Source organism: Pagrus major, chromosome 10 (genome assembly GCF_040436345.1).
Source record: "Pagrus major chromosome 10, Pma_NU_1.0".
NCBI classification, from domain to species: Eukaryota; Metazoa; Chordata; class Actinopteri; order Spariformes; family Sparidae; genus Pagrus; species Pagrus major.
Genome location: NC_133224.1, coordinates 13554878 through 13568525, shown reverse-complemented (window position 1 = coordinate 13568525; position 13648 = coordinate 13554878). Strand labels below are relative to the sequence as shown.

Below are 13648 nucleotides of genomic sequence, written 5' to 3'. Positions count from 1 at the left end.
GGACTGAAAACAGGCTCCATCTGAGACTGACAAATGCCAGCTAAGACATCAGCGACATGTAAACAAGTTTGAATGAAGTGTGTTCACTCATCTTGAATTCAGAAGGTGTACGGTTGTATTTTTTTGTTTAGTATAGAAATGATGTGTAAAATATATCCTTTCTTGATATTCTATGAGTTTATTTTGTTTATTTATTAGACTAAGTAGCAGACTCGCTGCTCACATACATCTCCTGACTAAACCTCAGAGGAGCTATCGCCCTTTTTCACTGTCAGACTATCTCACTATCGGACATCACCTCTTCTCCAATGTAATAAAGTGGTTATGAGATAGAACGGGCTGAAGCTAGCTGGTTAGCATGCTAACTTCAGTCGACATCTCTGTAACACATTACAAAGATGCCTTTGACAGAACAGTAACACTGTTGTTTCACATTCTGTTGATAATGTTGATGTTTATAAACTAAATGTCTGGCCATATCTTACAAGCTGCCCCTTTAAGTCTTACTAAAATCTAAAAACCCACCCCTTTTCAAAATTATAATCATTGAAGGAAGAATAAAGGTCTTAAGGAAATATTTGAAATGCATCTTTTAAGTTGTACACAACACCAGTAAGCATCTAAAACAACCTATGTTGACATCTGCAGGTATGTTTTTGAGCACATGTATAAACTTCCTGCATAACTTACTATGTTGTCTCCATCTCTTTTTGTAGTTTCTCTTTCTGGGCATTTCTAAGAAGACCTGTTGCTGTGGAATCCGTCTCTGATCTTGCCATTGTCTCGTGAAGTGATGACAAACTGGAGGACAGGTCCTCTGCTGATACCATGGGTACCTCTTGTCCTGAGCCTGGACTCCTACGTGTGGCCTCTGTACGCCTGCCTGGCCTGGGGCTGTCAATGTCTTCATGAAGGGCAGAGAAACCTGATAGAGGATACAGTGCAAGCATACAGAAAAGGTGCATACTTTGGTTGGTAAAAATAAGTCTGAATCTTAATGGGAAGGAATAAATTAGAACTTTCTATAAAGGTATAACAACAACCTGAACATCTGCATCAAGTTAACATTGGCTTGCATACCTTCACTATGATCCAATGCTATTGTCCGCTCGATTTCTGCATAGGTATGTGATGAAGTCTCGTCTTGAGTGGACTTGATTATCTTGGTTTCAATGAGGTGAACAATGTCCATTCTGTTGATCTTAGTCAGTCTTTTGATCAGTGTGGTTTCTGGTGACACAGAAAACAGACCTAAAATTTTACATTATTTACTTATTTTTTGTACTTGTTCAAAAATATTTCATTTTGAGACATTTGTGCCCTACTCATCACTAACCTGTGTTACTCTTTCCCTCCCTCTCTGTCCAGAGCTTCAAAAGGGCATGGCTTTGATCTTGAAGTGAGTTGGGGTTTTCAATCCTTATAAGGTTGATCCTCTCCTCACTGAAGTCCAGTTCTCGCGCCAGCTCTATGGAGGAAAATAAATTACAGTAATGATTTTGATGGTACAATTATGCATTTGAAATGTTTGGCAGCAAAAATTAAGTAATAGTGTATATTTTAAGTTTGATACCTTGATCACTGCAGCTAAGATGTGACTCACCTGTCCAGCTGAAGCCCAGATGGTCAGCTATAATGGCCAACCGTTGCTCTTTTCTCTCTGCTTCATCCTGTGGATCTACTGTAAATACCACCAGACAGCCATGAGCGGTCAGAGCCGCAAGGTATACCAAATCAAACCACATTTACAAAAGGAATCGACAAAAAACTTCACTGGCTTCCTTGACAGTTTTTTGGGGGGGTAATTCATTACATTGAATTCAGAAATTGTTCCCTAAAAGTACATAAAATGCCTGTATAGAATGGTCATGTTAAACCTTGTGGTGGCACTATAATTAAGAAATGTACATTTTAATAACTAGAAGAGCATTGGCATTACATGCAATGGTTTAAATAATCTTTAAAACACTTTAGACACTAAGTTGTTTTCCCAAGTTCCATAAAGCCTTTAAGTCAATCTTGAGATTTTCAGCACACATAGAAGGAAAGATAGACGTCATTACAGACACAAACACAGCACAAGTGACACAGTCACATGGATTCTTTAACTACAATTGGGACTCAACTACAAGAGACAGAGAGGCAGCACCTTTACAGCTGCAGTGTACTAATGAGGCACAACAGATAGAGAATAGCCCCTTAAACTTGGGGGATACCTTGACTTTGGGCTTTATCATCTGGGATTCGCTGCATCTGTGTCTCAACAGGGTCGTCCCACAGTGGTCTAATGGGAAAGACGTCTCCTGAGGGAGGGAACTGCATCTCAGGGAAAGTTTCTCTTTCTATTATTGATGGGTCAATGAGACTGCTCTCATCATCTGAGATGGCAGCTGCAGCCTCATGTTCATTCTCTGTCTCTGCCTGTGCCAATCTTGCCACAAGTTTTGCTGCTTCATCACTTATCTCCTCAAAGAACTCAATGGACTGTTTGCATGGCTCACTTTTCTCTTTAGTGGGCGTTGTTGACTGACCACCTTTTCCTCGGACTGGCAATCTGGACTGGAAGCTTTTAGATTTTGCTGACTCAGCACTCTTTTTAGCAGATGGCTTGGTGGTCTCCCCCTCACAGAAGCTCTTGGCTTTGGAAGATGTCTTGGTTTTGGCATCCACAGAAGGACCTGCATCTGTCTCAGATTTTCTCCTTGAATCCTTTTTTACAGGAACCTTAAGCTTTCTGTCTTGGTTTGACTCAGCACGTTTGACACTAGAATCAGGCTTTAAAGCGCTAGCCTTGATGGGAATTCTAGATTTTGATTCAGAAGTGAAGGAGGCCTCTTTTTTAAGAGTTGTTGAAGAGGAGGTTGCATGAGATGGAGAGGGAATTGAGGATTTACCCCGACCTTGAGAAGCAGACTTAGCTTGTGTTTTGACTGGAGTCTTTTTAACACTACTGGAAGCACTTTGTTTGGACTTGCCTGTTGGTTTGGGGGCTTCTATCACTGACTGTGGTTCCTCTGGAGAAGAATCAGAGGACTCTTGGCCCTGCTCGGAGTAAACTGATCTAGTGACTGTAGTTTCTGCTGTCTGTACATTCGTTATCATTTGGTCAGGGCAAGTTGTTTCTAAATCTAAGCAACCTTCATTTACATGTTTTTCAGTTTTAGTCTCTAGACCTTCAGGGGATGTCTGATCTTTCTTTGTAGATTTGGATGAAGCTGAAATGCCCATTTTAGGGATTTTAAATTTGGAGGCATCAGCTTTCAAGGCTGGCTGGTCACATTCAGGTGGGGACTGAAGCTCAAAGTCGGTTGTTTCTTTTGATTCCTCAGTCTCCTCAGTCTTTACCTCTAGTGTTAGATTGAGGCCAACTTCAGGTTCTTCTGCTGATCTCACAACATCCTGACTGGGCTCTTCTAAGAGAGGCTCCTCTAAAGGCTGTTCTCCTATCTGGAAAAAGGCAAAGCCACCCGCCTCTTCCTCATAGCTCCTCTTAGTCATATCAATAGCACCACTTCGGGTCATCTCAAAGAGTTTCCCTTCTTGGAATAGGAAGGGGTTGGGCTCACTGGTAGGAGTGCTCTCTTCTGTTGGTGTTCTACCAGGCGTTGTGTCTGGAGTTGCTTGGAGAGACTGACGATCTACTGCCAGATTCAGTATCTTTTGTTCCTCCTCTTTGACACGAGCTGCAAAAGCAGCATCATCCTCCCGCATGGTAGACCACGAGTCAGTGTCTGCCCTTGCAGTGACACCTTTTGACTCAGTTCTGGGAGGTCCCAGTGCATCATCATCCTCTTCTGTATCATCATAGATACAGACCTCTGGTTTGAACATTTCCTTTGATTGACCTATGGAAGCAGTTGCTCCAGCTTCTGGTGCTCCTGTATGCACCTTATGATCTCCTTTCACTTCATCAGTTACATTGCTACCTTGTTTTTGTGTACCAATCTTTTGATCGGTCGTGTCTAACTTTTGACCACTCTTGTCATCTCTTTTGTTTTCTCTTGACTTCCTTAAACTCTCCTCCTTTTGCTCATCTGTCCTGTTTTCAGCACTTGATGTTCCAGCAGACTTTTTGGCTGTACTGTCTTTATCAGCAGATGGTAGGGCTGTTTGTGCCTGTGCAGTTTCGAGTTTGGATTTTGACTGATGCTGGCCTGAGACAGAGTGAGGTCCCTCTGAAGTGACACTGGCTGTTGTGTTCTTGACCTCTTTGCTGTGGGATCCATCATGCAAACCTGCTGAAAAAGGAGAGGGAGGTTGTACTTTAATATGGGGATCAACAAAAAGAGCTAACTCTGAATCTTCAGCGGGTCTATTGAGCCCACATTCACTCTGCGAAAGCTTCTCTCTTGTGGGCTCTAATGTTTCATAGCTGTCATCCCCTATTTTGGCATCTGCTGAAGGAAATAAATCTTTTCTAGAGTTTTTTTTGCTCCTCGCGTCTTGTTCCATTTCATCAAATGTTTTAATTTTGGCTGCCATCTTAAACATCTCCTCCTCTGGAGTGATTTTTCTCTTAGCTTCATAGCTGTCTGATGTATCCTCTTCGTCTGGATCTTCAGGGATGACAGCCGGTTTGGATGGAACAGAGAGGAATGTATGGTCAGGGGGTTTGGGGTTTACCTCATAACTTACCTCTTCAGAACTAGGAGTATCAGGGGAGAGGGGACTCTTACCGGAACTTGTCATCTGAGATGTCTGCTCACAACTGTCATCATCAGCACTAGCCTCATGGTCTCGAAGCAGCCTACCACGCAAAGCATCTTGGGGGAATTCTGTAGCTTTGCAGGGCTCTGGATGGCTAGATGGTTCACTAGGTGGATCTAGAACTGATGGGAAGGACGGGTGGCTTTTTTGCTCTACAGGGCTGCTCTCTAAGGAGTCATGAGGGGGTGATTCCTTGGTTGGGCTAGGGTCAATTGAGTCTGGGGATTTATGGGAGGAGTTTTCTTCCATGAGAGGACTACCCTCTAGAGAGTCTCTGTGGCTTATTGTCAAAGAGTCATCAGCTAATGGACTGAGAGCATCTGAGTCCTGTTTTAAAGGCAGTTCTAAGCTTTCATGACGCTGAGAAGATGATCTAGAGGCTGGAGAACCAACTAAAGACAATACTAGCTGACGATCAGGGCTCTCGTCATCGCTAAGAAAAGTTTCTACAGTCTCTGAAATTTGCTTTGTAAGCTTTTGAGGTTTAGATGGCTTAGACTCACTCCTCATAACAGATATGGACTCACTTGTAATGTGGTCATCTGCAGCCTCGCTGGATGAGACAGGGAGGGTCAATTCTGTAGACAGTTGGTCACCAGTGGTCCCTATACCAGAGTCTCCAGACTTCTCTGTGTCTTTACTTTCTTTTTTGACTGTAGTGGCAGTTGATGCCAAAGTTGTCAAGGTCTGCTGTCCAGTTTTGGGAGAAAGACACCCACTCTCCGGGCTTGTGCCTGGAGTGGCTAGACCCTCATGTTTGTCACTGTCCTCAGAGCTCATATGAGGGGTTCCATCTCCAGAACTGGCACTTAGTGAGTCTGCTACACCCTCGTGTTTTAAGCTGTCAGAGCTATCATCAAGGCCACCATTTCCAAAGTCTACAGTTTCAGTTAGCTCTGAATGGGCAGCAGCAACTGACTTGGTTTCTTTCTCTCTGTCTTGCTGAGTAGTCTCTTTCTTGCGAGGTTTGGAATCCAAAGATACTTCTCGTTCTTGGGAGACACGTGAGGTCATTGCTTTGGTCGTGGATTTTGACTGGATGACTTCTGATTTTGTGGTTTTCTCTGATCTTGGTGTGGTGGATGGTTTTAACTCAAATAGCCCAGACTTTCTCTTTGAGGGGTCCTGCCCAGTTTGAAATGCTTGCATCAGCTCTTTAACTGACATAGTCTCTTCAAGTTTTTCAGATTCAGCTTTGGGGGACTTTGGAAGGCCCTGTTTTGATTTAGGGCTTTCTTTGGGTTTTGGAGAGGCTTTGCCCATAACAGGCAATTGTGAAGGCTTGCTTCCGGTGACCTTTTTGCTCTTTTGCTCTGCCTCTACTTTCTGTTGTAAGGCTTTGACTTTGTCCTTTATTGACCCAATGGGGGTTTCTTCAACCACTGGGGATACAGGTGATGCTGGGGCAGGAGCTGCGGGCACACTTAGAAGAGCACCTGTGTCTGTTGATTCCTCTGCATGCCCCTGATCTTTCCCCTTCCTCCTGACTGGCTTTTTAACATCTCCAGCAGCTGTTTTGTCATGCACTTTGGTTGGAGTGGTTGGTTTTGCACTTTTGCGTAGCACAACATCAGTGAATTTTTCTTGGACGGCTGGTTCTTTTTTAGCTTTTGTTTTGGAGCTCACAGGTGCATCCAGGAGGTATTCTTTCAGGTCACCACTGTCCTTTATGGCTTTAGGTCTGGGAGCCCCTCTGTTAGCTCTACTTTCACGTAAGACAGGCTCTTGCATTTCTAAGGTTGCCATCCTTTTGGCCTCCTCTACCTCACTGTCTGAGAGGAGAACCCACTCCTCGGCCATTCTAGCTGCTTTTGTTATCTCCTCTGCTGCCTCTCCCTCGTATGTTCCACTCCTCAGTATTTCACTGACTTTCTCTAGGTCCTCTTTGACTTTCTCTAAGTCCTTCTCCATTATTTCTAATGGCTCTCCAGAAACATCCTCAGTCCCTTTCTCTAGACCACACCCTCCTAAGGAAGGGGATTTCTCTGTGGAGTCTGCAGTCAAGATGGCAGTCATTTTGATCAAATCTTGTTTCATCTCTGACACGTCGGATAGGAGGTCTGGTTCTCGGATCAGCTCTGATTTCAGGACTGATGTCTCCGTCTCTTCATCTTCCATATGGAAGAAGAACAAGTAAGGAGTAAAGAAAATCAAAAATTCAAATGAAAGGAGACAGACATTGGAGAATGTGGTCAGGACAAGATTGGAACACACTGCAGGGATCATAGGACAACAAATTCACAGTGGGTTCTACATCAGGGTATTGAAGGAATTGGGCTTATACTTTCATGTCTCTGGGGAACTGTGGGGGAGCAAAGGCTAAATAATACCAATGGCAAATGATATGAGCAGGAAATAACTTGCTTATACACTCATCACACCCACACTCACAAGACAAATCTATTGAACAAGACTGAAAGACATTTGAAAAAGTATACCAACTGTGAAGGGACTATGAATAACTCAATAACCAAGAAACCAACAAATACAATGGAAAATGGGAAAACAAAGGAAACAAAGAAAGAACATCAAAACATCTCAAGACTGCTCAGTATGACAAAAATGGCAATGTGATAAAAATGACTTGAAAACAACTTAGAATACTAGTTGCTTCTGTCAAAGAAAGCCAGTGATAGTCTATGATGAGTTGTCATGCTTTTCATTCTAGACAAAGCAGATCAATCACTTTCACAGAATCTAAGGAGGATCTCTAAAATACTAGAAAAAAACATCTTGCATGGAGGGACAAAACTGTAACTCCTTTTGCCCGCCATTCAGCCTTATGTTTAACTACACATGTGAAATGTAACTCAAATGAAAACAAATAACTGTGTACAAAACCATAAGCAGATGGTATTGTGACTGAACATTCCAACATAACCACACCAAGAAAAAAACAAAAACAACTTAGCTCTTATTAACAAGACATTACATGTAACTATTCAGACATACAAGCACACGCATACACATTAATGTAAGGCAAGTTATTTCCATGCATAGCGAAGGGAAGTGCTGATGGAAAGGTTGTGGTAAAGAATGAGTGGAAAGTTCAGTGTACTGATTAAATTTATACTTAGTGCAAAAGAGATGTTCATGATCAAGAGCTGCTTGCTAATATGTCTTCATTCAGTAATGTGGTGAGTTTTTGGTCCAATTACACAAATACTGCCATAATATACACTGTCCGTTATATCTACATTAAATATACTGTACATATTATACATATTCAATTCTTCTTAAAAACACATACATGGGATTTTAGAGAATAACACATCACCCATATATGTATAGGCTAATTAAATTGCCCAAGTAAATCTTACTTGCCAGTTTCCATTTTAGCCATTTTCATGTTACTACATGAACAAGGTTAGAAGGGTAGAAGGGGAAGGATTCAGAAAACTCGCTTTGCCATTACACAAGAGGACTACAACTAGAGGGAATGCTAATATTCTGAACTCTACGCTCTTGGAACTGTGTGCTTTTGCAATTACTAGCACCCAATTTCAGGAACTCTAAGCACAAGCGCACATGGGTGTGAGCAACCGAGGTTCAGAGATTTGGGTGGCCAGCGGGTACTTGCACAACCCTGGTTCTGCATGGCACACACTGAGCACATGCACAAATGCCGGCAGAGGTTAAGGTTAGTATGAATCACTTACACATTAAAACAGGATAAAAATAGGGCCCAGATTAAAAAATACTGGAATTCCCCTTTAACCAACTGCAAAGGATAGGAAATTTTACATCCCACAAGCAGTTGTTAATAATAATAATGATCGATGTTATATATATCAATATTAACAGTCTCTCAGCGACCTAACCTCTACTAAGTCAGCCTTAATGTCATTAAAAGTTTGATTTTGGAGATGTGAACGAAACCACAACATTTGTTTGTTGTTATGGTCTATGCAGCTTAAAAATGCAGGCAGTTTAATTCCAAAATATGTAGCTAAAATGCGCTGCCTGGCTGTATGAACACAACCCCAGTTACGTCACTGCACCTACCTCAAGCTAATGTGGAGTCACTAAATGACCCAACAGGCACAAACATAATAAATGACGAAAATGGCACTGTAACTGGCAGCTTCTGGCCGGCGCAAAATTAGAGGCCTTTGTCAAATAAACATCACCACAGTATGAATGAGTCTAATTTTCGTGTACATACGTAGATGGCAGCGTCTGACTCTTTCTCCACATGTCCGATCTCAAATTGTGACGGGATAGAGTTAAATTGAAGACATTGTGGCAGTTGTGAAATCAGAAAAAGAAAGTAAAGAGTGAAGTTAAGCCTCAGGAGAAACAGAACATTGAAAGGGGGAGGTGCAGGAAAGAAATATTTGTTTGACAAGACGAAAAAACATGAAGCTTAAAGGGCTTTGATTAGATGGATGTGATCTACAGCTATGATCTAAGGGCTTCAATGGCAGTGTCAGTGTGTCAGTCTGGTTATTGCTCTGTTTCACTTCATTAGACTAATCACCCATACAATATCAGTGTTTTTGTCATATTAGTTAAGATAAGCAGACATGCAATATTATTAAAGAATAGCAACTGCTTTAGTATATTAGATTGTGGAATAAAGAACATTAAATAGGAAAACAATGTCTTACATTTCTCTAGCATTCTGCTGGTCTGGAAAAAAACATGGGAAATAGATCATAGTTAGTCTTCTTTCATCCACTGTATGTGTTTAATATTCTAACTACGACTACAACAATCGCTAGCTGAGAAAAAGAACACAAAGGACAAACAGCAAAAAACAGCAAAAATGAGCTATGCAACTGACAAATCACACTCTAGTCTACTACAATAGACAAAATGTATCTAAAATATAACATTTGACTACTTGTGAACACGTCTTTCATTTAGTCTCGATGACAAGGCAGTGGACAGGATAGCTGAGCAGAGCTAGTTAGTAGAAGGGAGAGAGAAGCGGTGGCTGCGTTTACCTCTTCCTCTTGCTCCTGGTCTGAATCGGAATCCTTTTGGGAGCAAGAAGCAGCAAGAAGCAGAAAGATGTACAAATAGAAATGATAGCAACATTAAAGAGGGAAAAAGAGACAGTGGACAATGTATGGTTACCACAGCAACGAAGACAACCAGTCAGTGTGATTTCTGGGAAAGCCACAGTGGTCGTTAAAAAAGCAGTATAGGCAAAGAAATAAGATTCATCTTGTTTTCCTGAACCCTACAGAATATCTTTCAATTTCAATTTTCACTGTCGAGTAGCAGGCATTACTGTCAATAATGCTGGCTGCTCATGGCATTACGACAGCGTACTATTTGGGATGTCAAACTTTAATATAAGAAATAACCATTTACTACTAGAAATATTGCTTAAAATAAATTAGGGTTATGTTTTGCAAAGGTATTGTAACTGATAAGTTGGAGATTAGTATGTATTACAGCATTACAGGAGGAATAGGCTGTAGATTACAGCATGGTCCAGCTTATTGTCGTGCTTTTCATATTAAATTATAGCTGCAAACTGCATGTTTTACTTACAAGAACTAACAAGATATGCAACAGAAAGCATCCTCTGTTGAGTCAGATAACAGTATGGTGCCCTTACCTTGCAGTATGATGGGAGGGTGATGTTAAGGTTGCATATGGCATTTTGGGTGAGTGACCTGTAGTTCCTAGGTTCTTTCATAAAGGACAGACGACCACATGGCTCCTGAGTGTTGTCTCTGATCTGCAACAGCAAAGCAGTTCAGCAATAGTCAGGAAAAAACAATGTTATATGCACACAATATGCAAGAAAATCAATATGATGACCTATGGTTGAATATTGAATAGTTCTTACTTTGATGAAGAGTGCTAGTCTGTTCTCTTTAAAGGCAAAGAAGCTGAAGAGATGGTGCTGGCCACTTTTGGTAAGGGGGACAAGGTTTCCAAAGCAGTCTGCATAGATAGGTTTGCCTTCTAGTACCTGAGATATATAACAGACAGGTGAGTACAAGGGCTAAATAACACATAATAATGACAAGTAGTAATTGTTTACATTTCCAACCTAGCCTAACTGTTGAATATAGCATTTCAGAAAGTATATCCTATGCTCTTCGTCCTCACCTCTACGTCTCGGCTGCGGGCCACCTCAGTGAAGTTCTCCTGCTGTTCTAGGGTTTTGTCAATCTTGTCATCTGTCATGCAGAAACAGCGCAGTCGGGCCTCGATGGGATCGTGTGTCTTTGCAAAGATGACGAACTTGGCCATGTAAGGGACACAGATGATCTCTCGGTACACCTGAGTGGAGAAGTTGACAGATTCCTGGACCTGCCGACAGTCTATCAGCCAAAATCTAGAAAGCAGAGGGGGTTTGGAAAGAAGCAGTGAGATTGGGTATTTGTTGGCTGCCGCATCTGAGTCAGGTAAAACCAGTAATAGATTTACTTGGGCAATAACAATCTCTTTTTTGTAATACCTGGCAGATACATTGGTGGTGAAGGAGACACAGTCATTGATGAATGTTAATGGAGTGGTTCCGGTTATGTCCTCCCATTGAGCAGGCGTTGTTCCACCTGCACATGGACGCAAAGATACGATTAACATATCAGAATGTGAGCATATGTCTGGCTGGTCTATTTGCAGGTTTGTGTGTGTATGTGTGTGCGCTCTCTGACCAGTGATACTACAAAGCAGTCGTAATGTGGGGGTGTCCCCTCCGAAGCCATTAAGGACCGGGTCGGAGTTGGTCTTTGGGACTTTGATGGTCATGGTGATGGGTTTATGGAACTTCCTCCTGCGTGGTTCCAAAGTGACGATGGGACTGAAGGTTGCCTTGTTGCCCAGGATCTTCCTCACTACATCCACATTCACTGGCTGGGCCTGAGAGAGTAAACAGAGAAAACAACAACCTCAATTCTTACTGTCAATAAATCCTACACAGCGTTAGGTCATGCACTGAGGATGGTCTCCTGACTGTACATTTTGCACAGATATCCTCAGAGTATGAATCCTAGCCAGTATGCCGATCCTTCAAACATCACCAGCAAGTCAAGTCTTTTGCTGGAGCATCTGTGAGATGGAATGACACAGAGGGACAAAGCTAGGTAGAGACCTTTATAACCTAGAGACATAATGACCTTCTTGATCTCTTGAAATTACAAGTAAGTTTTTTGGTTCACAGTAATACCATGGTCTGCAAACCAGTTACTAGTAGTGCTGGGGAATGAAATCAGCATCTCCATACAGTATGGAGATGCTGATTTCCTTTTCCAGCCCACAGTTAAACTACTAGTGACTGGTTTGCTGACCATGGTATAACTGTGCTTGATTGGCCAGCCAACTCGCCTGACCTGAACCTCATAGAGAATCTGTGAGGTATTGTCAAGAGGAAGATGAGAGACACCAGACCCAACAATACAGACGAGCTGAAGACGCTATCAAAGCAACCTGGGCTTCCATAACACCTCAGCAGTGCCACAGGCTATCTAGAATATATGAAAGTTTTAATTAAATTACAGAAAAAAAATACTTTTCCATGAGATGCACCTGTACATGTTCTTCACAAGTGTATGTAAACTGTGACTGTGGCTGTAGATGTACTGATGTTCTTGTCAGTTACCTGTAGTCCGACCCTTATCCTCTTGGTGAGGGCCCCCTCAGGAAAAACTGCCTGCACTTGGGGCACAACAGTGCTGCTCAGGATGCCTCCTTCAGGACCAATAAGATTACTGTCTTGCTTGATGCGAGACACCACCGCAAAGTATTGTGGGAAATCTCTGGTGATGATACGGCAAATGCGCTTCCTCTCCAGCTCCTCTGGCGTGTCCAGCTCTAGAAGAGGAGGGCAGCAGAAAGTGACATGTGTCAGGGACAATAATGTCGGAACAAAGTGATAGTTCTTAGTCTGCTTTCCTCACAGAGGAACTGACCCTCATCCATGCCGTTGAGTATCTGGTTGAGTTCCTCCTGCGTGTGTTCACAGTGATGCTCCTTCCAGCTCTCTCCAGTCTCGCTCCTCAGGATCACCAGCTCCCTTTCCTTTCCCCGGAGGGCAGCAAAGTGGGGGATCTCCACAATTACAGGACTGGAGGGGTAGAGGCCAGGTGGTGTGAGTAAGTAAATACAGAATGTCATGGATGATAACATAAAGTGTGTTTAACTGTCTCTGGGCATGTGTCTCTTTTTCAACTTCTTGCCTTTACATGCACGTTATGACACAGCTAGCATTAGCGTCTTACTGCTTATGCATTATATCAAGTTGATGGTTAATAAATCATTTTTGAACAAGTAGAGACATGTAAACTATGTATTATTGACCAAACATTGATCAAGTTGCTCTCGCTGCACTGGCACAATCCAGGCTGATCACTTTGTGTTGTTAACCTCGTAGAACTGTGTTAATTCTACAGTTTACCTGTTGAGCATCGAGACAACGTTCCAGATTTCTAATGATTGTGAGCTGTTGGTTGCTCAACACAATTTAAAAGGCTCGTTATGGGCAACACATTTACAGGTAACATAGCTAGCACAGCAGAGAAGTGGATGATGCTGCAGGGGCGGTTTGAGAAGGTGGCTGAAGCTTGACTTTGGACACTATAGTAGCTATTACTACAGTCACTGGTTACTTTTATATCTAACTATAATATACTATAGGGTCCTTCCATCCCAACTCACACAGAATTCAAAACTTTTTCCAGTTCATGTCATGGATTTTCTCAGAATAAATAAATAAATCATGTAAAAAATCCCATTACATTTTCGGGACCTTGCAATATCCTATAGCTGTACTCCTTTTTTCTGTACTTTTCACTGGTCTAGGTTGAAATTTGTCCTGAACATCAAAGTGACCCTAAGGATAATTTACATCACATATTAATTTAAATAGCTGTCACAGCATCTTTGATTTTCAATAATTCATATCTCTATTAATCACTTTCTTGCAACTAAATTGTAGTTTATTTCATAGGTAGATATTTGTATTTGTATTTGTATG

At 42.0% G+C, this 13648-nt stretch overlaps 1 protein-coding gene across 1 annotated transcript in view; it reads right to left on the bottom strand.

Annotated features, from left to right (window-relative positions):
- Nucleotides 1–13648, bottom strand: part of ank2b (ankyrin 2b, neuronal) — a 106362-nt gene that overhangs the window by 19456 nt on the left and 73258 nt on the right. The window contains exons 32-45 of the mRNA XM_073474654.1: nt 12585–12739; nt 12275–12486; nt 11331–11535; nt 11132–11228; nt 10780–11008; nt 10514–10639; nt 10280–10402; nt 9657–9689; nt 9318–9339; nt 2217–6818; nt 1604–1681; nt 1337–1468; nt 1081–1230; nt 691–925 (exon numbers count right to left, since the gene is read on the bottom strand). Of these exons, the coding sequence (XP_073330755.1) occupies nt 691–925; nt 1081–1230; nt 1337–1468; nt 1604–1681; nt 2217–6818; nt 9318–9339; nt 9657–9689; nt 10280–10402; nt 10514–10639; nt 10780–11008; nt 11132–11228; nt 11331–11535; nt 12275–12486; nt 12585–12739 (6399 nt within the window). The remainder of the gene's footprint in view (nt 1–690; nt 926–1080; nt 1231–1336; nt 1469–1603; nt 1682–2216; nt 6819–9317; nt 9340–9656; nt 9690–10279; nt 10403–10513; nt 10640–10779; nt 11009–11131; nt 11229–11330; nt 11536–12274; nt 12487–12584; nt 12740–13648) is intronic.